The sequence below is a fragment of the Falco cherrug genome, chromosome 1 (genome assembly GCF_023634085.1).
Source record: "Falco cherrug isolate bFalChe1 chromosome 1, bFalChe1.pri, whole genome shotgun sequence".
Lineage (NCBI taxonomy): Eukaryota > Metazoa > Chordata > Aves > Falconiformes > Falconidae > Falco > Falco cherrug.
In genome coordinates, this window is record NC_073697.1 from 121,026,579 (window position 1) to 121,054,077 (window position 27,499).

Below are 27,499 nucleotides of genomic sequence, written 5' to 3' on the forward strand. Positions count from 1 at the left end.
AGCCTGACTTGCCGCTGCAGTTTCGGGTTTCTTTGCTTTAAGAGAAATTCAGAGCATCCGAGGAACACAGATGTGTCTTCTGTGCGGTCCTGCTCCTCTGGGCTGGCACGGTTCTCCAAGGCTACATCTCGGAGCTGTCCTGGGACACCAGCAAAAGCTTCATTCTTCCCAATGTGAGGAAGCAGCGTATGCTGACACCTGAGAAAGCCCTGTCCTCAGTGTGGTGGTGGTTTGAAGGTGATGTGTTAAGAGAGAACATGTTGCCGGTCTCAAGATGATCTGTCCTGGATGTGGGAAGCACAAAAACTTTCTCAGTTAATCACCACATGGGACAGAGGTTTCTGAAGGCTGAGGTGTGCTGAAAGGCGCTCTGCAAAAGACCTACACGGTCTAAAGCTGTTTTAGGATTGCTAAATTAACCATCATTAGCCATCGGATTAACGTGAGATACCCCAACCAGATTCTCGGTCACTGCCCCACATCATCTTTGTGTCACAGCCTGCGTCCCTCTCCCATAATTTAATATCGCAATTTCGGCGGGCAAACAGCTCACGCGCTCGCTCTGTCTCATGTAATTCTGCAGAAGAACAGATGTCCATAGGAGGTTACGCCAGTCCACCATAGATGTCTCTGACGAATTTAAATTATTCAAAAAGTCAGTCATCAGCTAAGTGCTAAACTGGGGTGGGGGGGTGGGGTTGGGTTTTTTTATTATTATTTCAGCTTGAGATGTGGCTATAGCTTCTCTCCCCAAGATGTATAAATAATTCATTTAGTTATGTAGCGGGATCACTCAGGACCGGTGCTGCAGAGCGCTGCTTGCACAGATCCCTGCTCACCTGCTGCACGAGCTGGGCTCAGCTTGACCGTATTTCATCCATCCTCCACCGCTGACGTCTGGATTCAGGGCCTGGGCCCTCGGACCACGTATCTCAGGATTTTGGTTCCTCTATCCCTGTGAGGTGCCAGATACGTTTGAATCCCAGATCATAGCTACCAGATCATAGCTTAATGCCTGTATTAAATTTGTGCAAAATAAACCTACTGCAGCAACAAACCGGTCAAGTATTGGGTTTTATATTTTATATGAACCTAAGCCAGCATCTAATTTCATTTTCTGCTGTGTTGTAGAATTGGAAGGTAATGATTCACTCTTAAAAACACATTTAAAATTATTTAGGTACAACTTTGACTGCAATATATATCTTATGGAAGGAGCCCAGGGCCAAAGCTCACTGATGTGCGGGGTCCTGGCTGGCTGCAATTAGGACCAGCCCAGCCCCATGACATGAAATCCGATGATGGATGAACTTGTGACCTAGAGGAGAAATCTGATCGTCACAACCCAGCTTCTTCTTCATTTCAGCTCTGCTCAGGAAAACAAAAGTCTTCATTCAATGTGCAGTTTTCTCCACCCTTCACCACTGGAATTTTTATATGATCTGAATTAAATACGCCAGACTTTGAAGGTAGAAGTTAAAAGTGGCCAAGCAAAATCCATGGTGTCTTTCTCTTTCTTTAGCTGTTGTCATTAAGCCTTGTACCAATCTGATGAGGCCCTACAGGAAAATGAGCTGCTATTGCATCCAACCTCCCTGCGGTTTAAGCAGAATAAAATACTGACTCTGGTATTACTGGATTTTATTTTTTTTTTTCTGGACTGGAGGCAATCATTGCTTTTTGTCGACCTTAACCACGTTCTGTGCTCTGAAGTTTAAGAATTAATCCTGAAGTCCTTGCGCAGGATTCCTGATATCCAAGGCAAAGTTTGAGCAAGGCACAGCCTCCTCAAAGTTTACACAGCAGTGGAGGGCTGGGATGGAAGTACCCACCAACCTGCAGTGTGTCAGAGCCATGGAGCTGGCACCTCCGCAGTATGGTGTGACGATAATTAGGTCTTAAAAGACACACCACCATGCTGGATGGAGTCCAGTTCAGCCGTCCTCCTTATCTGAGTTTCTGCTCAACTTGACGCACGTACAACATCTGCTTATCGACGGCCAACCTCGGAGGGTGCGGACGGGCACGGCGGCTCTGCCCGCCTGTGCTTCTGATCAGCTAAAAACAGATGGAAGGTCTAAGTCAGTTACACTGAAGCATGTGATAAAATTCTTTGCTAAACTGGGGCCTAAGTCAATGAGTCAGCGTGATCTTAGGGTGGAACTCAAATCACTGCTCTTGGAGGAGGAAGAAGACGCGCAAGAATGGAGCCAAAGGTTCTCCTGGGGTGACAGGCTGGGGTGGGCAGCAAGAGCCTGAGCAAATGGGGAAACGGCGCGACCCGAGAGGAGGAAGGATTGTGTGACTGCTTTCGTGGCTGCAGCTGGGGGGGAGGAATTTCCTCGTGGGAACATTGCCAGGAGGGTGAGGAAACCGCTTGCTTTTCTAAGCAGAAGCAACCAATAAAGGCGGGGTGAGAACAAAGGTTCTCGCCTGTTGTAGGCAGTGTCACTAAGACTTATAGTACGAGTGGTGCGTTGAGTTGTGTTGTCTAAAATAGCGTGCTTCCTTCAAGCTTTTAAAAGTTTAAAGGGATAAAGTAATAGAGTTCATCTCTCGTAAACATCTGTGATCACCATTCAGGAGGTCTATGGCAATGGCTTGTGGAGCCGAGAATAAAAATAGCCCAGGTCTCATATCAGGCCCGGATTTCATCTGAAGTTCTGAACACCAAGCGCCAGCTGAGCCCCCCTCACGGCACCGAGCTGCTTCTGCTGGGCTGCTGCTCCCTGGCTCTGGGCGAACCCCGGGGCCTTTGAGCCGCCTCTCGCTTCCTTGCTCTAAAACGTGCAAAAACGTCTTCATCGTAAAACGAGGGAAGGTTTCTGTCCTTCTGCAAGAATTTGTGGAGGACTAGAAAAGATTATCAACACTTAAATGGTTCAGGCTTTTGTCCCTTTTGGAAAACGAGTCAGTTGCAATCTGGATAGTGGGACCCTTGGTTTCCCTGGAAAACATTTTAATACATCAGGAACTAAACACTGAAATTGGTGGAGCTGTGTGCGCAAGAACCCAGCTTCCCCCCGCACAAAGACACATCAGATAGACCCAAAAAACCTGTGAAAGACAGACCCAAACAGCCTCCCAGAAATGCATCCCCCCCGGGGGGCTTCTGGGCACTGTGCTGGCTGAAAAGCCGCCTGGAGCTGTGCAGCAAAGCTGTTTCTGGAGATGTTCCTACTATGGTGAGGGAAAGCAGACTTCATGCCTGAAGGATCTCCTTGATTACATCTCCATTTCGTAGGCACCATCTACAACTGGTTGGAACCTAAAAATGGTAACTTCTTCTGCGCAGAAGAGACAGCAGACTCTTTTCGCCCCTTATAGCAAAAAAAAAAAAAAAAAAAAAAAATTGTTTTGAACTGACTCTTCTAGCTAAATAGCACTTTAGAAGTAAGTGTAGCGCTCACGATGAGTCTAGTGTAGGGGTTCGCAGTCACTTTGCATGCCACGGAGCACAAATTAATTAAGAAAATCTTGTCACTTGGAAACTCTTCTATTCACAGTCGCATGAAATCAGTGTAGCAGTAACTTGCATGGAAAAATGACATTAGGGATATTTTTATTTTTAGCTGTCTTAATGAAATATAGCAGATGGAAATAAAGAGGAGAAGCCCATCCTATGTGACTAGCCATCTGTCTGGGGATCAGCAACAAGTATTTCATGGATCACAGCTAGAAAATTAGTGGGTAATTAATGTCAGTCTTCAAGCTACCATCCAATTCTTCACTCTCGTTATTCTACTCTATAGAGTGGCTTTCAAATGCCACTCATAACTTTCCTGGCCGTGAGAGACATGCTCATAGCACCACCCTTAGCTCTAGAGTACTAAACCTTAGGTTGAGCACCAACAGCTCCCTGCAATCCCTCCCACACAGATCTGCAGAGCTGTCAGTGATCACGCAGCCAGCCGCTCACCGAGATCCTAAGGACTATTCCAGTTGATCTAAATTTGCCTTAAAGACAGTCACATCCCACCCTCGGTTCTGCAGCGCACCAGGCACTGGGACCACTGGGACCTGTGCTGGGCACGTCGTGGAAACCAGGTCACTAACTTGAACGTGGAGTAAAGAGCGATTATCCAAACCTCACTTTCGGTGTTGCATTTATTACTGACGTGCAGCTTTTCCAAGTTCATTAACTAGCTAGTCTGGAATCTCACTCTTCAAAACCTCTCCAATTACTTCTACGCACCGTTCAGCTGCAGGAAGCCTGTCTTGTTTAATGACATCCTAAACAGACACACGATCCCGAACGCTGCGAAAGGTCACGCAGCCTGAGCTTTTGGAAATGAGATGCTTGTTCAATGTTGTCATCATTATACCACTCAGCGCTCACCCCGGCTGCGTTACGGCTGCCGCTTGTTCTCCCTTTCCTTTTTGGGAAAATCAATGCTCGTCACAACACAGTTTTTATATTTCACCGTTCCCGAGTATTGCTTATCCCTCTCTGGTTACAGGATATTGTTATCAGGCTGGTTTAACTTTGTTTATTACCCCCATTCGGCCGGCTCCTACAACTCACTTGATACCGTTCTGGTTATTTTTATGCTCTAAGAACAGTGTGCTCCAAAACTGCACTTTAAGTAATGCCCCGAGGAGCAAAGCCAGCGGAGACACCAGCTTTACTCACTGGCCTGTCCCAAGCCCCAGACGATGCCTTCGGAAACAACCTCTCTTCCTGGAAATCCAGGGCTAGCCGGTAAAGCTCTACTGTGTGGCACAAACTCAGCTCACCTTCACAAGATCCTAGGCGTGCAATATCTGAACCTGACGTCGTGGGGGGAAATTGTCTTATTCTTCATATGAGCAAAGTGGCCACACTGACAGAGCTCAAATCTAGGGAATCCTATTTGTAGACCTACTGAGGTTCTGGCTATGTCTTCTGTTACTTTTGTGGCTCTTATTTATTTAATTTTTTTTCCTTTTGCATGAGTAAGCAAATCTTGGCTTGCCGACAGATACCAAATCCTTGCAAACACGTTTCAGCCTACCCTTTACAAGCTTGCAGGTTCATTTACAAGCTGTGGAAATGTCCTCTCGACCCCATGGCGATAACTTCACCGGCTCATCCCTCTCCCTTTCAGCCCATGGTAGGTCAGCTAAAGGGGCTGGTGGCCTTGTGCTCAGCCGAGCCGGCCACCATGGCAGCTGGTCCTCACCAGCACCCATCCAGCTGGGGCGGCAGGGCTGGGCGGGCTTGCAGGGTCAGTTAGAGGGAGGCCACCAGGCAGCCCCCCTCCCTTCCAGCCTGCCTCTGGAACGCCTGTAAGGAAATCACCAAAATGCCTCCCTGCTGATCCCCCCGGCCTCATCTGCCGCGGCATGGATTTGAGGAGCAGGGGGGTGAGTTGGGCATGCGCTGTGTTTCCAGGTGAGCCCCTGTGCCACCCCCTGTGCCAGTGCCATGTCCCTGTGCCCTGTGCCCTGCACCCTGCACCCTGCGCGGGGGCTTGGCCTCACCTGCTCTCACAGGGGGACATCATCACATGTGTGGGCCAGCAGCATCCTGCTCTGATGGAGTTTATCAGCCTAAAAAATGGGGATTGCGTAGCTTACCCACTTCATACCGAAACAGTGACCATCACCTAATTAACAGTCGGAAGGGCTGCTCGAGAACTGCAAAGTGAGAGCTCGCCAGACATAGAGCGCTGTTTGCTTTTCATTGAAGAAAGGATGAAAAGGTGACCTTAAAACCCAATATATGTGCGATGCCACGTGCCCTCTGCATACCCTTTGCCATTGCCTGGTTTCCGTTCGGTTGCACGTGCTACCTGGGGTGCACACAGGATCCGGCGCCTCCTGCTCGCTCCTCCCCGGGGGCTGGCAGGCACCCGAGGGAACGTGTGGAGGCGCCTGCCCAGAGAGGAGCAACCCCTGTCCCACTCCCTTGCTGCACCGTTGGCTGCACTTTGAGAACACGCACAGCCAGAAAACCGACTTCCCTGGTATTTTCTATCCAAATTCAGGCAGTAAGATAGCAGGGCAGCTCCACATCTCTCCCTCCTTTCCTCTCCTCCTACCATCTCAAGCAGCCAGGAGGTTGCCCGCAGACCAGGATGAGGAGGATTTCTTCCTAAGCACTACCCAAGCCAAACGCCCCAACAGTTAACTCACGAGGCGTTTTGGAAGAGCTGTCAGCCCATCGGTGCGGCGTCTGAGCCTGCTGCAGGGCAGGCAGCACCCTGCTGCTGGTGGGTCACAGCAAGGCAGAGCTCAGCACTGCCTGCCGGAGCACCGCGGGGGGCTCACACCCCAGCCCCACTGGGCTGCTGACTGGTACGGCCGTTTCGAAGCCCGTTTGGGGCTGGGGGCGCACACGTGGGTCCCTGCGGTGTGCACATCCCCAGTTTTGCCACCCAGGGACCACAAGGATCTTTTGCCAGATCTTATGTTACCTCTTCCCCCCCGCCCCCCCCCCCCGCCCATCTCAGCCTGCTGTTGGCAGCAGCCAGGCAGCACCGAGCTCATTTTAAAATCCACCTCTGCTTTTGTGGCCAAATTAACCTCCCAGCTATCCAGGAACCCGTAACAAAATCATGCCTTCATGGGCTCAATGGTCTGTTAATGACGCACAACATAATCATCCTCCCTCTCCACGCTGCCAGCCCACACAAAGAAATCCAAGCCTTTTGGTGGTGTATTTAACCTGGAGCTCTACCTCCCTATAGGCATAGGGCTGGGATTTTTCAAATAATACCACTGGGAATTTCTCACTCAGTTCCAATTGTGTTTCAGAGGATTTGGCAAATAACTCGCAGCCTCTTTTAAAAACTCACAGAACAGCAATGGAGATAATTTGCAGGTTATCCAGAGGCGGACTGCTCCAGGTTCATTACAGTACTGGTTAAATGTCATTTATCTCATTTGTTGTCTCATTCTACTTACTCATTTCCCCTGGAAAACCAAACAGTTGGACACATGAGTTGGCTGGACAAGGTTTGTCTTTCAACTGTCATTCTCCGTTCAGAAATAATACCTAGAAATATCTTTTTCTACAGTCTTAAGCCGCCAGCCAAGGCAAACAACTGCTTATTACAGGAGCTCAGGTCCAAACTTCACCACCATTCATAGGGAGCTGGATCCAAGGTTTTGGTTTGGCTGATGATAAAGAGAGGCAAGCAAAGCCGAGTAAACCCGCATCCGAACTCCTCCCGGTGTCACCGGCCAGGGACTGGGCTGCTTCCAGCTTATCTTCACAAAAGCCCACGGCCCGAGCTGCCAAATCAGTTCTGAAGCAGCAGAACAGAAGTGTTTGGGTAAAAATGCATTGCTGTTACTAACGGTAAATAAATACATGAAGGAAGACCTGCTGCGCTAGAGAAAACTGCACCTGAGTGGTGACATTTCAAGCCCTGAGCTGCACCGCCAGGATCCGCACCCTGGGTTGGCCGGGTAGATGCCAGGCAGGCAGCTAGCACCTGTCCCAGGCTCTCCCCAAAGCTGCAAGGGTTTCCCGGGCCATAATCCAGCCCCAAGGGCTGCGGGCACTGCTTTGGGTGACATACAGCACAGCTGCGCGGGGCGCGGGAGGGAGGAGGAGAAATGCGGGTGGCGCGTGTCGTGCGGTGTGATTTGATCCAAGGAATCGCAGCTGAGGCAGCGCAAGCCCCGACAGGCATCGCCGCCGCTGGCTGTAAAAGGGCAGGGAAAGGCGCTCAGCAGGGAGGAGGTGACCCAGCGCCTCGGCTGGATGCTGCCCCCGTGACAGAGCAGCCAACCTCCATCACAAACCCCGTTCCCTGCCTGATCCCCCTCTCGCCGCGCAGATGCAAATACGAACTGGCCTTCCCTTCGCAGCTGCAGCAAAAGGGTGACTGGGTTGCTTTTCTCGGCCAACCCTGTCCTGGCTGTTCAGACTTTATGAGTTAGAAATCCCCAGTATATTTTGAAGCCTCAAGGCTACTGAAGTGCAACTAGTTCCCTGCCGTTGACCTTTCAATGTGTATACTTGAGGGCTGTTTTCATTACAGTAATGGTAAGAAACTCTAAAAGAAAAAAAAAAAACAAAAAAAACAAAACACAAAACCAAACCCCAGATTTTCTTTTAGTCACACAATGCCAAGAGGCAGATAACAGAAAAATGACGGCAAGCCCTCGCACAGATATAATTACATCGCAGAAAACTCCATCCTACTCTTCAGCACTTAAATTCTCTTTTCCAGTGAAACATGCCTGCTGAGCTGGGGTGTTTCCCAAACGAAAGCAATCTCCTGAGCCGTGTTTTCGGATGCCATTCCAATAGGCATACGCCTGGATGCTCTGCTGAACTGCTGTCTCCCAAAGTGCTTCCCAGCTAAATACCTGGTAGCTGCTGGAGCTGATAGCACTGAGGATCCCGACGGGACAGATCCTTCATAACCCACTTAAAAATCAAAATATAAGCAAGCCAGTTCTATCAGTTTTACCTGTCCTTTCCAAAACATCATCTTCAGTTTCCCAACCTGGCTGCTGTCTTTCTTCGGACCAGGAGAATAATTAGGCTCATTAGGCTGGAGGGTGAGTCCAGGCTCTCTTCGTCAGGACTCGGCAGTTTTAGTCCCTGGTCTGTTTTAGCCATACCCTAAGATAAAAGAGGTAACAGGTGAAAAAGGGAACAAAACCAATATCCTTGTCCAAATAAATACATGCATTTATTTCTATTATTGTATCTGTATATGTATTATTGCCCAGCAAAGCACAAGGGCCCCCATGTCCACGCCCCGGTGCCAGCTATTTGGGAGCTTGGCTGCTGGAGATGGAGATGGGTCCCCTCGGCCACTCAACCCCCCTGCCGCAGGGGACAGACTCACGCAGCAGGACGTGCGTCCTTTCAGGACATGTGTGTTTTGATTTTACTCATTGATCAAAAATAGCCAGCTTACTTTATTTTCACATCCGCTTCAGTAGCACAGTGTCAGGTGGACTTTGTGTCTGTCTCCAGCTGTTGGAGCCCAGCCCACATCTGGAAGGTTTGGTGAATTTTTTGTACAATGGGAAAAATCTGGGGGGTGAGAGGAGGAGGGACCAAGCCAGGAGAGACTGGCTGCTGCTTCCAGCCACAGCTCAGGTGAGGCCCACCACGGACACAACCCTTACCAAATGCTTTTCTCTTCCTTTTTGTTCAGCCCGTGAACAAAAATTGATGTTTCCAATCTGGAAGAGCAACCGCAAGCCAGTGCCCTGTGCAGCACAGCTCCAGGTTGCTCACCCGCCTGGTTCAACCTGGTTTTCTGACCCAGTTTGCACATTGGGGCACAGGGACACCCTTGCTGGCAGCGCTCACGGGGTGCCTTGCCCAGGGGCTCTGCTGAACCTCCCTGTACTGACCAAATACATGTGGGAAGCCCCGGCCGCTGCCACCCAGGCTGATGGGTGGGAAGACACGGTGCGCACATGAAATCGTACGTAGCAGCCCAAAGGGTTAACCGCCCTGTTCACAGGAGAGCCAGGGGAGAAAAAGCAGCTTGCAAAGGGCTTAAGTTTTGTCCCCATCGCTTCGCCGTGAATCTCGCCCTCCCACACCGCCTGGTTTGATGTAAATCTCTCACACAGGGACGCTGAGTGCTCAGCACCCTCCGCTTCCCCTTGCTATCCGCAGGCAGGTGTGTGTCTAAGTGCTACACACCAGCCTGCGCCTTCCAACAAACGAGCAGAAATACCACGGTGTTACATCTGCTGCGATCTGCCTGTCAGTCAGGGAGGCTCCCATGGGCCTTTCGGATATTCATCCCAGGATGGCCACCCACTATTTGCTACAAAACCTGAGGCTCTGTCCATGAAGACCGACAGAAGCATCCAGCTGGTAACATCTCACACAGAAACCCTGGGCTGGGTCTCCCCGCCAGCCGGCAGCAGGGGAGCTAGATCATAAAAAACACACTGAATAAACCCAATCATAGCACCAAGGTTGATACCAAAAGCCGTAAAAAGCAGGGACAATAAAAAAGAAAAATGCACTGCAACAAATCCTGGATGCTGACACAAAGGGATTTCATTTGGAGAAGACTGCCTAAAATTCCCACTCCTGAAGGTGATCGGCATGTCCTGTCCTAGCAGGATTAGTGCTTGCACATACGTGCACACGTCAGCTCGTATTCATAGCCCTAAAATGTTCCTGTCAGTTACACACTCCACAAATACCAGCAAGATTTGAGATTATGCTTCCCCCCCCCCCCCCCGGCCCCAACCCACCCCTGTTGCTGTTGCATCTACTTGTTTCATCTATCAGTGGTCCCGTCCTCATCTTCGCCTGAGCATATGTTGCAGGAGGAGAAATATAATTAAGTTTGGAAAATTCATTTCGAGGTAACCAGATGTCTTGCACCACCTTGAACGTATTTCCCACACCTTAATTAGCTGAGGGAAAGGCAGCACCCGTGGCTGAGCGGCACCGACCGCAGTGGGGACTGCAGGCAGCCCAGGAGCAGACGGGCTCCGCTGTCCGGCATGGGGAAGCATCGTCCCCGGGAACGCGTCCCGCGAAGGCTTTTGCAGCGCTGTCGTGGGTTTGGAGAGGGCTCAGTTTCTGGTGCTCACCACCTGTACACGTCCCGATTGCCACATTCAGCTGTGACTTCCCTTTGCTTTGCTGCGGGGCTGCATGCTCAGTTTGTTATGGTCAGACGAGTGTGGTTATGTGTTCATACGCCCAGTCTGCATCGCTGGTTTGTGTGGTTGCTTCTGGATGCTTGCTGGGCAACTCGGGGGTGGATGGGCAGTGATACAGCTGTACTCGGGCACGCACTAAACCAGCATCAGCTGTGTGCCTACAACGACATCCACCAATAACTGGTAAAAATGGCATTTCTAGGCTGCGCTTTTACAAGAAATGCCTCGTTATTCCGTAAAATGTTGCAGGATGCTCCAGTCTGCCAGCCTGGGCCATGTACTTACAGGGCAGCAGCTCGCACAGAGCAGCAGGGCTACTTTAGCTCCCTGCAAAAACCTTTTGCTCCTCTGCCAAAGCCTTAAATCCCTCTGACGTCCTTCGGCTGAACTCCTGGCCTGCAGAGAGGGAAGGGGTTGTGCGGGGGGGACGGAGCGATGCTGGGAAGCCCGGCGAAGGCGACGGCTGGGAGCAGCTGGGAGGAAGCCGGGCACTGCCAGGGTCGCTTGCTTCAGGGGAGGGTTTTCCTATCTACGTCCATGGCGTGTGCCTGCTCTCCAGGGACCAGGGGCACTGGCTATTTCTGTACCCCTGTCAGCAGCCAGGAGCGATGGGGTATTCCTCTTGAGCCCCCACTCTTGCCCCCAGGGCCAGGTTTCCTCCTCCCGTCCCGTCCCATCCAGCGCCCAGCTCGCTGGGTCCCTGCCAGAGGTCCCGGTGCCAAGGGAGGGGTGACACCACGCCGGCCTCCCCGGTGGAGCAGGGAGGGACAGGGGAGGGACTCAGCTCTTCCCTGACTTGTGCCCGTCACCCCCTGCTCCCTCATCTCTGCTTGATCCCGCTGCGTTTGCGCCAGGTGGATCCAGCCGGTGTCGCGTTTGCGGCAGGGATGCGCCTTCCCTCGCCAAGAGCCAAGCTGACACCTCAGCTGTGCAAACCCCCAAACACCCCCCCAAAACTGACACAACGCCCCACTTCTGCATCCCCGGCTGCATTTGGAAATGGTTGAAGGGGACCCACCGCGGTTGGGGTGTCCGGCAGGAGTGGCTGTGCCCATCGCTGCGGTGCCTGCGGCAAAGCCGTGCCAGGGCAGCCGGTGGGATGCAGGTGTTGCCCTGGGACAGGGCTCTGGTTCTGGGCTCAGCGGCTGGTGGATTTTGGCTGCTGGCAGAGTGGTACCCGTCCCCCCGGTACCCGTCCCCCCACGGCCTCCCAGCCGGCTTATTGTGCCACATGGAGACAAAAATAGCTCCCCAGCTGCTGCCCACCTGGTGCCTGAGACGAGTTTAGGAAACAGCAATAAGAAACTGAAAATAAAAGGCTGAAAAGAGATAGATACAGGGCTGACACCAGAAGTGAGAGGGCTAAAAATAGCGGCGATATGATCCGTCAGAGCTATAGGTCATAATTAACCGCTCCAGTGTCTTTGGGCATCGAGCAAGTGCCTCTCCAGCAATAGGAAACTCACACGGGTTTAGCAGCCGAGACAGCTTGTCCCGGGCTCCCGGCATGCCAGCGCCAAAAATAGATGTGTGGACAGTCCCTGGCTCGTGGTGCCAGGTACCGGTGGGGTGTTACCCCCCTCCACCCCACACTGGGGACCACCACGCTCCTCTCACCCCCTGCCCCGGCGACACAGGGGCTGCCAGGGGCTGAGCCACCCCCTCTTGCAGGGTGGGTGAAGGCCGGGGGGACAGAGCCTGCGGCACCGGCACCCTCGGGGCACAAGCCCGTGCCGTATTCCCGGTTGCTCTCGGGAGCTGCTGGGAGATGGATGCGCGGAGAAGCTGCGGGAGCTGCTCGCGGGGAACCTGCACAAGCCTCAGCACCAGCATTTCCTTGCTGTGGTTTGGCAAGGAGAAGCCGCAGCTCTGGGTCATCTCCGGGTCCAGACACAACGCGACCAGCGCTCCCGCAGCCGCCCCGCGCCGGGCAGCGCCATATCACCACCCACAGCACGTGGCTGCCACGCAGCCTGCCCCTCGGGGGACCAGCGCCGGCTTGGTCGCAATCCAAGCGTCTGTCCAAACCCTACTTGGTGCCTGAGGGATTGAAACCATCAAGGCAAGAGGCCTGGATGGGTCCTGTCCCCGAGCCCCTCGGGCCATGCCCGCTCTCCAGCCCCAGCCCTCCCCACACCCCCACGTTGTGCTGGTCCCCTCGGCCAGGAGGGACCACCTGTTCCTGCGGGACCCCCTTCCACCAGGGAAAGGTGTTCTTACACCAGCGAGCTTCACCAAGGGGGGTGCTGGAGGAGCTGCAGGGAGTGCATGCAGTGAGGCTGCTGCAGCGGGGGGCTCGGTGCTCAGCCCCACGGCCATGCCCACCACACCAGTGCTCAGTCCCACAGCCGTGCCCTCCCCATCAGCGCTCAGCCCCACGGCCGTGCCCACCCCATCAGTGCTCAGCCCCACGGCCGTGCCCACCCCACTGGTGCTCAGCCCCACGGCCGTGCCCACCCCGCAGCCCCGTGGGGCTCGGCCGGCTGCCCGTACCTGTGACGCGTTGTAACAGTGACAGGGGTGGGTCTGGCAGATCAAAGTACCGCGGTCGGTTAAAAGGCACCTCTCAAGTCAATTAGCGCCTGATATTTAGTTTCTGTAAATAGATATTGTGCATGAGATCAAGCGGAAAGTTTCTTCTTTAATTCCTCCAGAAACAGAATTATTTAATTGAGCTGCTATTCCCTGGAAACATTTGACTCAAACATTACGACATTGAGATAGAGGAGAAATCCAACACCGCCACAACAGCCCTCAGCTAATCCATTTGCTTTTCTGGAACTGGGAAAGCTCAGACTGGGAGAAGGATATTTAAAACCAGTTCAGCTCCAAGAACGAGCGGCAGTAAAAACTGGAACGAAATAGGTAAGGAGTTTAAAAACAAATACATGACTTAATCAAACGTGACCCCAAGCGAAGTTAAAGCAGCCACCAGCCATGAGGAACGTGGTGGGGGTTGGTGTTCCCTATTCCCCGTGAAGCATCCCGCTGCCAGCCGTGTGCCGGGAGCGGTCCCTGCGTGGCACGGCACAAGCTGAGCTGTGTGGCAACAGCCCGACACCCCGAGCAGCCCGTGGCCACTGAGGTTGGTGGGGGAGGTGAAAAAACGTGCTTTGCAAAAGCCCATTTCAGCACACCTGGGCACCCAGGCGGAGGCTGGCACCCCAGCTCGCACCCCCCCTCTGCTGTAACCCCCTGCACAGCCTCCCTTGCCTCTCGTGTGGCTGCCCCTGGGTCACGCCTGGCCCAGCAGATGCATGTATCCCATATGTTCCTGGGGGTAACGTTACCCGGCGGAGACCAGCTGCAGCCCCACGCCTTGGGAGACGGGGTGGCCGCTGGGGCGAGCCGTGCACCCGATGTGCAGCCGGTGGGCAGCTGGGCTCCAGCAGCTGCACGCAGGGCGCCGGGGACGGACACCCAACGGATTTGCATGGGGCATGAACAACCCAACGCCTTCCGATCGGTAGGGACACATCTCTCGCGATGGCTCTCCCCGCCCCAGGGCCCGGTGCCACTTTGCACAGCGTGTGTGTGGTACGGAAGCCGACCGGAGGGCATTGCAGCCATCGGGGGATGAGGCAGAACTTCAAACTTCCCAGCACCGCCGGAGCACAGCACAGGGACCAGGAAGAGGAGAGCGACCAGTTGCGTGGCCATGGCTGAGGGTGCATCCCCCACGGGCGCACCCCACTGGGAGCCCTGGAGACAGGCTGCAGAGCCAGGCTGGGCTTGAGTCAGAAGAGCTTGAAAGCCATAATTGTATTTTCTCTCCTTTACCCTATTTTTGGCTTCAGATTCTTGGATGTCTTCTGCCTACTCCCCAAATATGTGACAAGGAGTAGGTTTGAGATAGTAACAATATTAAAATGAGTCAAAGTGCGGCATGAGCTGAAGGTTAGCACAAATGCAGAACAAAAATCTCGCGGCAGAAATAACAGCTGAGGAGCAGTCGGGTAGGCAGGAGATCTTCAGGAAAAGACCAGGGAGCAAGGGAGGATCGCAGGCTCAGCAGAGGCCCCTATGCTGCATGGTTTGGGAAACCTCACGGGGACCGTCACACGCTGGATGTGTTCTCAGACTGCTCGGGGCTGAACCAAGGTGGCGCAATCCAGAGACAGATGGAAATGATGCTAAAAAATGGGTTATGAGTTAGAGAGGGAGAGAGATAACCAGGGTTTGTAGCTGATGGAAGACCAAGAGAGATGGGGTAACGGTCTCCTGAAGTTACTGCAAATAAAAAGGGAGTAAGTTTGGTTTCTCCATACATTGACTGTGAAAAGGGTGAGACTGTCCTGACTTGCTTTGCGTGACCTCCTGAAAAGCCCCAGATGAAGGGATGCCTTACCTGTGACATTTAAATCCCCTCCCAAATCAGCGGTGAAAAAAAGTGATGCCTGACCTGCCTCAGGCACAACACGGATCCCTCCAGAGCCTCCGTGGGTCCAGTGTAATCCTCCTCCAGCAGGGACACGGCGGCTTGCAGCCAGCTCCTGCTGCTTTTAACGGATCTTCTGATGCTGCGGTGACCTGACACGAGGCAAGCCCAGCTGTGGTACCCGGGGCAGGCGAGCTGGGACTGGCATCCTGGGGAGAGCAAAGCAAGGAAAGGACCACCAGGATGAGGAACACTCGTTACATTCCTGCAGAGGGACCAGCACAAGGCAGTTTGGGCAGGAGGTGAACCATTGTGCAGCTTCCAAATGGAAGTGATCCGTGCTAACAGCTACAGTTATTCATTGACTTCTTTGGGGAAGAACTCAAGAGCCTTAGCTATGGAAAACGTCCGTTCATTCAGCGACCTGTTGGAAGGCTGTTCTCCAGCCAGATGTCCGAGCACGGAGTGCTGTAACGGGGTTTAACCGCAGGAGTTAGATGCAGGACACGGCCTGGGGGAGAACAAAAACCTCATGAACAAGTGGGGAAGAGGCAACATGAAAACGAGCCAAGTGTTAGAGGGATTGATCAGACCACGGACCAGGCTAAAGCAAAGCAGCAGGTGCCTTGTGGTTTGTGCAGATGCCAGTCGGGTGGAGAAGATGGCAAACCAAGACTGTAACAAAGTGGCAGCAGAGGCAGGAGAAAAGTCGCTAGAAACCTTGAGGACCACCTCAGCCTTTGCCAAGAGGTGTGTGGTGCCAGGTGATGCCTCCTCGCTCCTGCACAGGGCAGTGATGCAGCCCAGCATGCTCATCCTCAATGGAAAAGAGCAAATCTAATGTTCATCTTCTGGGAAATGAGAAAGCCCTGGGTGGCAGGTAATTCTGAGAGGAGGAGGAAAGCAGCAAGATGTTTCCCCCATTTGCCAAAGTTCCGAAGTCCAAAGCCATCATTGCCGTCCTTGTCCTTCCTCCATGGTAACAAAGGAACTCCTGGTATTTTGGGGGCAAATCTTATTTCTCTCTTCTCATGCCCTTGATTTAAAGCTTGCAGTGTTTTTAATCCCACAAGAAAGGGAGCCGACGCTTCCCCACGGGCACGTGAATGGCCCCACTGAAATCACGTGCTGCGACTTTACGTGCACACTTGGAAGTTTGCAGGACTGAGGCTGCCAAGCCCAGGGATCATTTTTGGGAAGGGTGTCCCTGACACCCCAAGCAGCCCACAGAAACTAAACGTACCCAGACAGTGGTGTCAAAGCCACTCGCCTCGCAGGTACATTGAATTTGGCATCTGCTCCAGGAGGATCGACGCCCGGCCCAGCCTCACTGCCACCAGCTCAGCTCTTGGCACTTTGCTCAGCTCCAGCGCTTGTGACAGCCCTGAATGGACCAGGACAGCCCCCGAGCTGCAGTTACCCACAGAAGATGTTTCACATTCCCCAAATGGGTACGTTTGATAAAACCATTTGATTACTACCCTTCCAAAAGCATCCCAGCAAGCGGAGTGCTGTCGGGCAAAGAAACAACTCCAAGCTATTAACCGCCAACAGGTTCTTGCACCGGGCACAGACATAGAACCTGCAGAGATAAAGATGCTGGATGCTGATGCTGTTTAAAGGGAGGGCACAACATCGTGCCACCACATGGTGATGTGGCACTGCCAGGTCCCTTGATTACAGCTTACATATGGATGGCAATGCCTGGTTTTTTGCTTGTGCCCAGCTCTCCTCTGGGACCATCCCTGGGCTCCCCGTGGAGCACACCCCCCTGCTCACAGGCCAAGGAGCTTTTCCCAGCACAGTATTTGTGTTAAGAGACAATCAAGTGGCTTATTCCAATCACATAGTATTTTTACATTTTTAACCAGAAGCTGTAAAATCCAGGAAATGTGGATTTATGGTCTATAAAAGGCTTAGTTAGAGCTATGACCTACTGATTCTGTAACTTGATTTACTACTGGCCTTGGATGGGGCTCCCATTCCGGTGCCTCGTTAAGCTCATTCTGTAGCATTTCTTTATCTGGGCTCCGTTAAAGATGCAGTGACGTTGGGCAGCAGGAGGCTGCAGAGATGGGGGCTTGGAGTCTGCTCGGAGGCACAGGAGAGCCAGGCAGCGCCGGCGTTCAGCTTCTCGCCGGGCCACGGCTGCACCGAGTGGGGAAAATCCACCCCCCACCCTTGGCCCTCGACGTTTGCCCGGAACACGAGGCGTTTGCCAGGAGGGATGGCAAGAGTATTCCTTCCTTAGCCTTCACCCATCCCTTGAGGTGAAGGCAAGGCAAAATCTTTGAAGAGATAAATTCAACAGGGAGTTGCATCCATCTCTTTTCTTGCAGGACGTGGTCCTGGAGCAGAGGTGATGCAGGGCTTTGCAGTGTTCCTGCTGTGATGCTGGAGCTGCAAGGATGGTCCCAGAGCATCTCTCCATCACAAGCTGCTCTGATGCCAACGTCACCTTGGAGGCTTCCTCGTGGACTCGCTCCCCGTCCATCGCCGATGTGTTCTTCCATTAAGGAGCAATGTCCCCCGATTACAGCCAGCGCTGGCAGCTTCAGCCCATGGGGTGTTGCTCCACCCGCCAGGAATTCACCAAGATTTACCACTGGTCCTCCCCAGCCCCTTCCAGGAGCTCTGACAGCACTGGGGCGTGCAGTGTGTTAGACTGTACCTGCGATACAGATCAGTGCCCTCCCCTCAGGACTGCTCCGCTGCGCCCCAAACCGCAATCCCCAAGACTCATCCAACCTCCCGACTGCCGTGGCTCCACGTGCGGGTGCTCTGCGGGCAGCACGTGTGCAGGCAACACCAGCACCCACAGCAGGACCCGGCTGCAAACCAAGTCCGAATAATCCCGAATGCATCCGAACCAGCCGCAGGCCAGGGTGCCTCCATCCCGACTGTAACTTCAGCGCCCTTGAGGAAGCCGCTGCCATCGTGCAGGGTGATTCACGGCTGGAGGGGAAGGCAGGACTGACAGCATCAGTGATGTATTTTGTTTTGGATGAGAAGTGACAAGAGCCACCCAAGCTCAGCACACGCAGGGTGTGAGATACACTTAAAAACTGGAATTTGTACAAACAAGAGAGGAAACTGCAGCAGCTGCGGAGATTAGCACAAACTCCTCTGCCCCTTGTCCAAACACCAGAGCTTCCCCAGAGGAAGGTGTGCTGTGCCACGGGGCCAATATTTGGGTACCGAGCACTGCAGACCAAGGGGGACCACCAGCACTGACCCCCCCCCTCCCGAACCGCGCCTGTCTCATCTGCAGTTCTCATGAACCGTGGCCATTTCAACCAGCTTTTTAGCTCCGATTGTCTGTTTTGGGGATCAGCCTGAGAACAGACCTCTATTTTATGGTTTGTAGCTACCAGCCTAAAACAACACCGAGCAAGCAGCAGGGAGCGTGGTCCAGCTCGGGATCATGCGACCCAGCTGCTGGAGGCGCGAGGAGCCCGGCAAAGTCTGCTTCACCCGTAAGAGGAATATGGAAACAAATTGTCACTTCATCAGCAGGGCGAGCCGAGCCAGCGCGGCCGGCTTTCCTTCCTTCACAAACTGGAAACACTCCTCAGGACCTTCTCTGATTTACTTCTTCGTCTCGTTTAAGATCACACCTTATGGCGCTTGCAACACCCCGCTCACCGAACAGGAACACTTTCAACACCCAGGTGCTGCTGCCAGCCCAAAACACTGCTGCTGGCTCAGGCAGAGCCGTGTTAAAGTTTTTTCGTTCCTCCAAAAAGTTTCCTCCACGCGGCCTTTTGCAGCGTTTCTGACCCGCCCGGACGATGGCCAGGCTGAAGGGCTAGCGAGGGCAGGCCCAGGGCAAGGCTGGCTGCCCCATCACCTCGGGGACCCGCTACAGCCACCTAACTTTGGCCCATCAGAGCCCTGAGCCTCCGGCAGACCAGGACTGTGTCAGAGCCCAGGTGGGAAGGGGCTGGAAGCCGTAACTTTTCCCGGGGTGACCAGCCCCGCAGGGATCATGGCACAAGCTCTGCCTCCCCTTGCGCCCAAGCACGAGCGACGTGGCCACCTCTCCATTCACAGCTCACCGCGGCTCCTCAGCCGTGGCTCTGGCCCCAAGCTGACGTTTTGGGCTTTACTGCAGACGTGGCTGACTATGGTAAAACGACCTGCCGAGCACCCTGAAGAGTTCAAAGGTTTAGCTGAGAAACAACTCTTGAAAACGCTGGCAGAAGGCGGTCAGTCACCCGACGGGGTGCGCAGAGCAGATGGCAGGTCGGTCTGTCATTACATCGTCACCCAAAAGGCAGCAGAACTGTCCGTCACACCCATCGCATAGAGTCTTCACTCTGTCCTGGTGTTTTACAGCGACGGTGCTGCCAGCTGGACATTGCCAGGGCTGTTCCTGCTGCCACCTCCCCCTCTTGAGACATCCTTTCTGGTATTCTCTTCCCACACATGGAAAATTGCAGCCGGCTGCAGCACAGCGAGGATGGGCACCTCCTGGTCCTCCCCACTGCTAGGGGCTGATCCTGCTCCCCCCACGCCTCTGGGGTCTGGCTGAGCACGGGGGCCCCGGCTGCAGCATCCTTCCTTCCCAGGAGGAATGAGACAGGCGCATCTGCAAAGGGCAGAAGAGCTTTTTTTTGCTAGCAAGCACCCACACAGTGTTTATCTGCAAGTGAGTCAACCGGACTCTAATGGTTTTGTGGATGCTGCACAATTCACCTCGCTCTTATCTCGGGGATTTTCATTACCTTTTGGGCAATTTTCACAACAATTCTCTTTTCCCTGCCCACGCACACATCCTGCTGTTCTCTCATTGAACACATCAATTAGCAGCAAAAAAAAAAAAAAAAAATCCTCGGCACCTTTTCTCTCCTGGATTCAGCATCCCCATCAGCCTCTAAAGCCATTTCCAGAAAGACTGAAACACTTCACACCTGATCCACGTGCTTCTCTCTGCCAGCCCAGGGGGCAGAAACCAAGTGCCCCAAGGCAGTAGGGACAGGGTCATACGTGGCACACGCATCCCTGTGACAGCACCTGCCGGGAGCACCCGTGCAGCAGCTGAAGAAATTTAAGTGGCAGAAGCAGCATAAAGCTTTACCTCATTCTCAGTATTTACTACATCCAGAGGTACTCCAGCTGCCTTCGTGAACCAACAAGCTCTCCTAGTTCCTGCTTTTAGTTCGTGCTGGGATGCAGACAGCCTGCATCGTTTTCCATCAATCCAGTTGCTTCCACAAGGTAGAAGCTGACTCTTCAATGAGCCCAAAGGTGTAGCAGAGCACAGGGTGACCCACCGATCTGCTCCGTTCTTGCTCTCCCCTCCAGCTGTTTGCTTTCAGCCACCGTCACACAGGACGCTGGGACATGCGGTCTGACCCAGTGCAGCACCTACCAGCTTTTCCTTTTTTATTTTCTCCCATTAAACTGAAAGCAAGCATCAACCTGATTTTTAAGTGAGACCCTGGGAACAGTGTGTGCGAACCAGGCTACGAGGCATGGCATGATGACACCGTGACAAAGCGCTGCCACTGCCACCACGCAGGGCTGGATGGGGGACCCGGCTGCCAGCGCAGAGCCCCAGGGCCACCGGGACGTGGTGTTCCCCACCTCAGCCCCACGCGCTGGAAGGTGGAAGCGAAAAGCAGATGTGAGGTCTGGGAAGGTTTCCAACATGGGTGGGTGTGTGTGCGTGTTACTTTTTCCCTTTTCTTCCTCAGCTAAGCTCCAGACCTGAGAGCACCTACAAAGCCGGAGCCCCCGGGCACTGTAACGTTTGACACAGAGGTGGCAGCAGCAGCAGCAGGCGGTGATGGCAGCAACCTGCCCTTTAGCTGCAGAAAGCCAAAGCCCTCGGCATCGGGGCTGCAGGCGGGCAGGGAAAGGTGCGCGGCTGGATGTGTGGAGCATCAGCCCCCTCACCACTGCAGCCAGACCTGCCGCTGGCTTGTGGCTTTTAAACCGTTCTGCAGGTAGGGTATGAATTCGGGGGGTCACCGACACCCACCTGCGGAGCGGCACAGAGCTCCCCGGAGGGCCAGGTGAGCGGCAGGCTGAGGGATGCTGCAAAGCAAGGTGGCTCATCTCCCCCACCCCGCCTGGCTCCTGCCCACTGCCCGGCACCACCTTTTCCTAACGAAGGAAAACCTTTCCTTTCCTAAGTATCACGTGAATTGGGCTGAAGAGGTTCCAGCGTAGCCGCCTCCATCCCAGCCTCTTGGCTGGGGCCGTTACCAGAGGCAGACATATCCCCACAGCCCGACCTGGGCACCGCAGAGAGGTGAAGGCAAGGGAAAGGCATCTTCGGAACCCTCGGATGATCAAACGCTGGGATTCTCCTTTCCATCCTTTGACCGCTGACACAACAGCTTCACCTTGAAGAGCTGTTAAGAGGAAACCTGAAACTTGGATGCCGAGAGAAAGGCAGGGAGAACACTGCAGCAGGGCCAGTCTTCCCTCCAGGTCTCCATGTTGTCTTTGAATTGTCAGAGCACCATCTTGTGTCTAAACACAACACCGGCTCTGCCCAGCCGGGGGTTCCATCCTCTCCAGAAGCACAAGCAAGGAAGAACAAGCTCCCTTCCCACCAAAACCTTCCATGTTTTGAAAAGCAGGAAAACAATTCACATCCTTGGGTTTGTCATCTCAAAATAGCTTTTGAAGAAGTATATAACCACGCAAACTTGCAACAAGTCCTGAAGGCCATGCCATGAACCGGAGCGTGCCACAAGGCCAAAGACCCCCTTTGCAGCTTGTTTTACGGTAGAATTCAGGGGCATTCGTGCATCAGAGATCATCATAACGTTAAATAACATTTACAGACTGTATTGGCTCAAACAGCTTTCGAGATGCTGAAAAAGGGGGGTGATGGCAAAAAGAATCCCTCAGTTGGGTTTGCTAGTCCACAGTATAAGGAGGGAAATTCCCAGACTCTCCAAGTTTGAAGATTAATTTCCAGAAAACAAGTATCTTCAAGCATTTACATTGAAACATTTTCACTTCCTGTATGATTATTACACCTCTTTTTATAGGAGACTGATACAACCAAGGTAACTTTAAAAATCTGCTACAGAAACTGTGAGTGCTTTTCCTATTATCACGACGTTCATTACAGAAGGGCTTGGGTAGTTATAACGGCCTAAAAATTCTCCAAATAGCATTTGTAACACCTTAAACCTAGGCTCACCATTCTATTAACACTTCTCTCGAAATCCAAGACCTGAAAAATTACTTACCTGCAGACTTGAGGGGTAGTCAGGGCTGCCAGAAGAGCCTAAACCTCTCCAGAGTACGGAGTTATGACGCTCCTTTGCATTTAATACATACCCACACTGTCTTAGCACAGTGCAACGCTGCGACGCGCAGGTGATGGCACATCCCTAGAATAAACACTACGAGAAGAAGGAAATTTGTTAGTAAGTCCATGCTGGAGAGGCAAACATCTTGCAAGAAAACTGCAGTAAATGAGCAAAAAGATACGTATTTTTAAGCAGCAAGATGATAAAATTTCAGGTTGGTACAACACTGGTAACAGGACGCATTGTGTGAGCTATTTTTGCACATGCAAGTATGAAGTATCTGCATCCTTAGGGGTACTCAAAAGCAACACCTTCACGGGGGCCTTTACTACCAGAGAGAAGCAGGAGTTCCACGGGCTGGCACAGCCGCAGGGGCATGGTGCCCCTGGCTGCTGGGGCAGTTCCGACTGCACAGGGAGGGGGCCACCCCCATCCGTGCTAACAAAGGTTAACCAAGCATTTTCAGCGGCGCAGCCACTTGTTACGTACTAATCAAGATAAATTGCTGGGATAAATGTGGTTAGAAAACGGCAGAGGAGCCAGGAAAAAATTAAAACCTGGCTCTGGCCAAGTATTCTTTTTCTGTAATACAAAGAAATCCCTTGTCACCGACCCCCCGTCCGCCCGCCTTACCAACACGGATCTCCTCCGGGTTCCTGCCCTAGGAGCCAGCAGGTTGGGAGACCAAGGCAAGAGACCGCATGGCATCGTCTGAGGGCCAGACCGGGAGCAAAGTGGTTCTCCAGAGTTTGTCCTTACGCCCAGGACAAGACAGCAGGATCACGCTAACTCCGGGCTGCCTTGAGTATATTCCTACCCGTATTTACGACGGCAGTATTTGGCTACCAGAGTAAACCACCCAAGTGTTACACCTCCTGGCTGCATCAAAAGCCTTTGAGCTTAACGTGAGACTACAAAGAACACACCAATCCGATGCATGTTTCATATACATATTTATATATATTTCATGTACAAAGTTACATTCTGAACCCCATGGATTCAATAATAGAAATAAATACTGAAATAACTACACTGCTATATGAGCTTTTCTGCTCACAGAAAAGAAGCCTCAAGTTTTAACAGACAGCAAGTTTAACGCTGTAGTATCCATCCCAGATTACAGAGGCAGGTAAAATTCAGCGTAAAGTGTCCAACAGACAAAACTTTCAAAAATTACAGACCATAAAATGTTTAAAATATATGTTTAAAAGATTGAGAAATGTGCATCAACAAAATTAATAAAGGAAACTTAATCTTGTTAGAGGGCGGGAGACACATTTAGTGTATAGAAAAATGCTTTGAGGTGCAACATAGGTTGTTACAATATGGCATAACCCTGTTAGAAAAAACATTTAATTTCCCTAAAGAACTGTATTCGAGTTTACCGTGTCTTGTTTTACAGAGCAGGGCCTTCACAAGACCCTGTCTCAACAGGGCCACTTACAAGAGTGCTAAGTCAGGTTTAATCCTTTGGTAACTTTTATAATACTCACATGGAAATAAATATTCAGTTACACAGCATTTTAAAAGACACACGTTCTTTAGAACAGTTAGTATAATAAAACAGATTTAACATTTGTTTGTTACTAAGGCAGCCTATGATAAAGTGTCTACGCTCTGCCAGCTCTATCTGATCCAACGCAGGAAGACCTTTACAAGAAATGGACGATGCAGCAGCTTATACAACGCGTTTCACCTTTACCATGCAAACACCCTTACCCAGGCAAGTAATGTGCTGCATATTTTGTGCTCGAAATGTTTCCAAACTATTAACAAGCTGTAGCTATCAAGAGATTAGCTCCTATTTATATGATGCTTTAATCACATGAGTGTATGCATAAACACATTCTTGAGACGGATTTGTAGGAGTGTATTGTCATCGCGATGCCTGGGGTTTTACGTGCTTTATTCACCGTTCAGAGCGACCTTACGTAAAGTTTACAAAACCCAGGGCACTGCGATGACAACAGGGACCCGTTTAATCTACTGTACCTTAGGACAGGGGATAAAGTTTTTAAATGAGAAATACAAGAGAAGTGCACATGCCTTTTATCTACACCCACAGTGGTACACAGTTCACTATTGTTTTCCTTAAAACCCTTCCACTTTTGGACAGAAACAATCATTCTCAAATATTTGCAGGAGTTGGCCCACTGAGGTGACTAAAATGGCACGGTGGACCAGATATATTTGGCAAAAGACCAGGTACACGCTTGCCAGATCGAACCGCTCTATTTGATAGCGGTAAAGCCGTTCAGAGAAAACAGCTCATCACCAATTACAAATAAAATGCTATACAAGAACTAAGGAACAGAATTGTGCGCTTTTTTTCTGAGAACATGAGAATGTGACAATCAACCAGTAAGTAAAAGCTTTGGAGACTTTTTTTCCCAAAGAGGGAAAAAACAAAAATAATCGTAAGAAAATGGCAGGAGAAGCAATGAAACTGCACCACTCACAGTGAAGATTCTGCACAACAGTAAAAGTTTAGACAGCATTTTTCTTAGACATCCAATTTTGTAAGTTAATTCCGACATGCTTCGGGTTCAGCGTACATGTCTATGTAAGTTTTAAATAGGTCTTTCTAAGAGTGTTTACTCAGTTTACTTTCTGTAATTTTTCAAAAGCTCCCAGACTTTATATTTAAGCCAAAGTACTTTGTGACGTCAAAGATGAATTTGGAAAGCAAATTATGAACAACATGCTCTCATCGCTTTTGGCATTCTGAAGAGAAAAATACTACCAGGATATTAGACATCTTTAATAAGGATTTTTACTACATAGTTCATGTCCTAAATACATATTTACGAGAGGAACAGCTGTGTACAAAATATGTCGCTTAAAAAGTATTTATACATATAAATCTAACCAATAGACCTGAATGGAGATTTTCTGGTTTATCAGCTATGATATGCATTTGAAAAAGCTGCCTAAATATATATTTACACAATAGACCTCAGCTAAATGTGTTCATTTAAAAAATTAAGAAAATATATAAACACATGCTTGCCTGATAGACCAGAACTGCTCCTATTGCATAAAAATGTTTAGGCAGTTTTAAAAAAGTGTTTCTCTATTTACTCCTCTGAAACTGTTCAGTTCTCTCCCATAACCAAGTTACTAAATTTCTCTGCTAATCTGAACAGGACAGTCCCAGCCTTTTGGGGGTAAATGCTGGATGTTTATTAAAACCCCTCAAAACTTTTACTTTCCACAGACTAAATGAAAGAGCAAATCTGGATTTTAAAATGTTCTGAAGTACAGAAATCATGAAGTGTTTAACTTAGGTCTGATACTAATGTAGGAAATTCAATGTAAAAGGAAGACAATCTTCAACTCACACTTATGGTTAAAAAAATAGATGGTGAGTAGACAGAATGTCAGCCTAATATTAGAGTCTCCTGACTTCCACCAATTTATTCAATCTTAGTGTTACCTGCTAACATTGTCACTACATTTTTTTTTGTTTGTTTACTAAATTGGGGTATGCAAATACAAAAAATACATTTTTGTACCTAATTATCTGGCACTAAAGTTCCTTTACAATCTTGCTTGGGCAGAACGCATTTTTCCTGTACAACCTCAGTCTTTTCTCATGCTCTAATCCAGGTCTCTAACCTTCACACACGTAGTGCCTCATGAGTTTGACCAGCTAGGCAGAGAAGATCATCATTCTAGTGCTTAGGACATAAGGAGTTAAGACAAGAAAAGAACAAAACATATCCCCTGCTCAGGAATTTTATAGTTAATTTTCAAATTTCAATCATCTTAAGAATACCCTTTGGAAACAGAGTTGTTCCATGTCAGGGAAATGGAAAAACACTATACTCAAAATTGCTCATTATTGAGGGCAGCAGTTCTCAAACTTTAAGGTTCAATAGTGAAAATGTGATTTTATTTAGATATTGTCATCTAAATTCCTATACAATCTTCTCTCTTCCCACCCCCCCACCCCCCGAAATTCCGATGAATGTAACAAATTAAACCGTATACACTATGGAAGCAAGATTTTCCAGGTTTGATAACAAAAGCAGAAATTTACAGTTTGCTTTAGCCCTCTCTGAATATTTGGATGAGTCTTAATAATCCATCTTTTAATTTGTCCATTTTTTGATACTCTGGGAATAACTTTGCTGTTTTACTCAATGCATTATACAGTGAAATGAAGCTCAGTTGTAATAAAGCTGAATTCAAGTGAGACTACCAAAGAAGTGAACTACATTAGATTGCTGTGGTACAGTAAAACTAATGTCTCAGTTGCTTACTATGGTGTGCACACCAGTTTTGAGAAAGATCTGATTTCATTATACTGTTCCATGTAACACGGGTGCAGTAAAACAGCACAAGCTAATTCCTGTATAGTTAAAGGTATGACAGATTTGCAATATAAAGTTAAACAGCAAAGAAATGCTTCAACATCATGTAGTGAAACAGGTTTCACAAAATTAAAAAAAAAAAACATGCAGAAGCTTTTTTTTTTGCTTTTTTTTTTTCTTTTTCTTTTTTTAAGGTCTCCAGCTGCATCCTACAGGCTCACTCACTGCCACACATTACTTGCCACACTATCAAGTGACTCCTCTCAGCTTTGGCTACAGAAGGTTCAAGTTGTAGAGCTTCTCCAAGGAGTTCAGATTCTCCACCTTCATCACCTGAAAAACAAGAGCTTTGATTCAGGCAGACAATAAAGCACAGTATTAACGCCGAATGGAGCAAGACAAGTGACATCTAGGTTATCAACAAAAACACTGTGTAAGACTGTAGTTGCCATACGACCATATAAAAGCATACTCAAGATTGTGAATATATACATTACAAATTGAAAGTCTGTTGCATAAGTATCTCAGAGCCTCGTATTCCGATGGTCATATTCTTCAGTTCTAGCCCCCAATATTAACTGCAATTTTGCAAGCATCCCTATTCTAAACACGTCGTTACTTCAAAATCCTGGAGACAGAGAAACAACCTCATCTGCAAACTTGCAGTATCTCCCAGGCAGAGCTGGAGATCGTTATGCTACAAGCAAGTGTGCTAGCACAGACACATAAACCATATCAAGCGCTCTGGAAATAAGGCGGTCATCGAGCACAAGTGCAACGACGCAAGATTCACGTCTGCGAAGGACCTTTCCCCTTCTCTGCACTTGTTCTAGTTATCCCGGCTTGTCCCAGCTCTGCACGCGCTGGCACACGGCAGCCTTAATTCTCCATTACTGGTCTTCAAAAGAGAAGAGCAGTTTTGTAACTGCGTCTGAACT

General features: G+C 50.5%; 1 protein-coding gene and 1 long non-coding RNA gene across 6 annotated transcripts in view; both read right to left on the reverse strand.

Annotated features, from left to right (window-relative positions):
• Positions 1 to 701: 701 nt before the first annotated feature.
• On the reverse strand, positions 702 to 11,764 carry LOC129735286 (uncharacterized). Its single transcript, XR_008730710.1, has 3 exons — positions 11,609 to 11,764; positions 8,409 to 8,563; positions 702 to 2,058 (listed from the first exon to the last, which is right to left on the reverse strand). It is a non-coding gene; the product is annotated as an uncharacterized LOC129735286 (long non-coding RNA).
• An 11,417-nt stretch (positions 11,765 to 23,181) lies between these two features.
• Positions 23,182 to 27,499, reverse strand: part of SPAG9 (sperm associated antigen 9) — a 65,903-nt gene continuing 61,585 nt past the window's right edge. For all 5 annotated transcript variants that reach the window (XM_055725730.1, XM_055725723.1, XM_055725740.1 and 2 more), the window contains one exon: positions 23,182 to 26,894. In XM_055725730.1, coding sequence (XP_055581705.1) covers positions 26,779 to 26,894 — 116 coding nt within the window. In that variant the 3' untranslated portion in view covers positions 23,182 to 26,778. The remainder of the gene's footprint in view (positions 26,895 to 27,499) is intronic.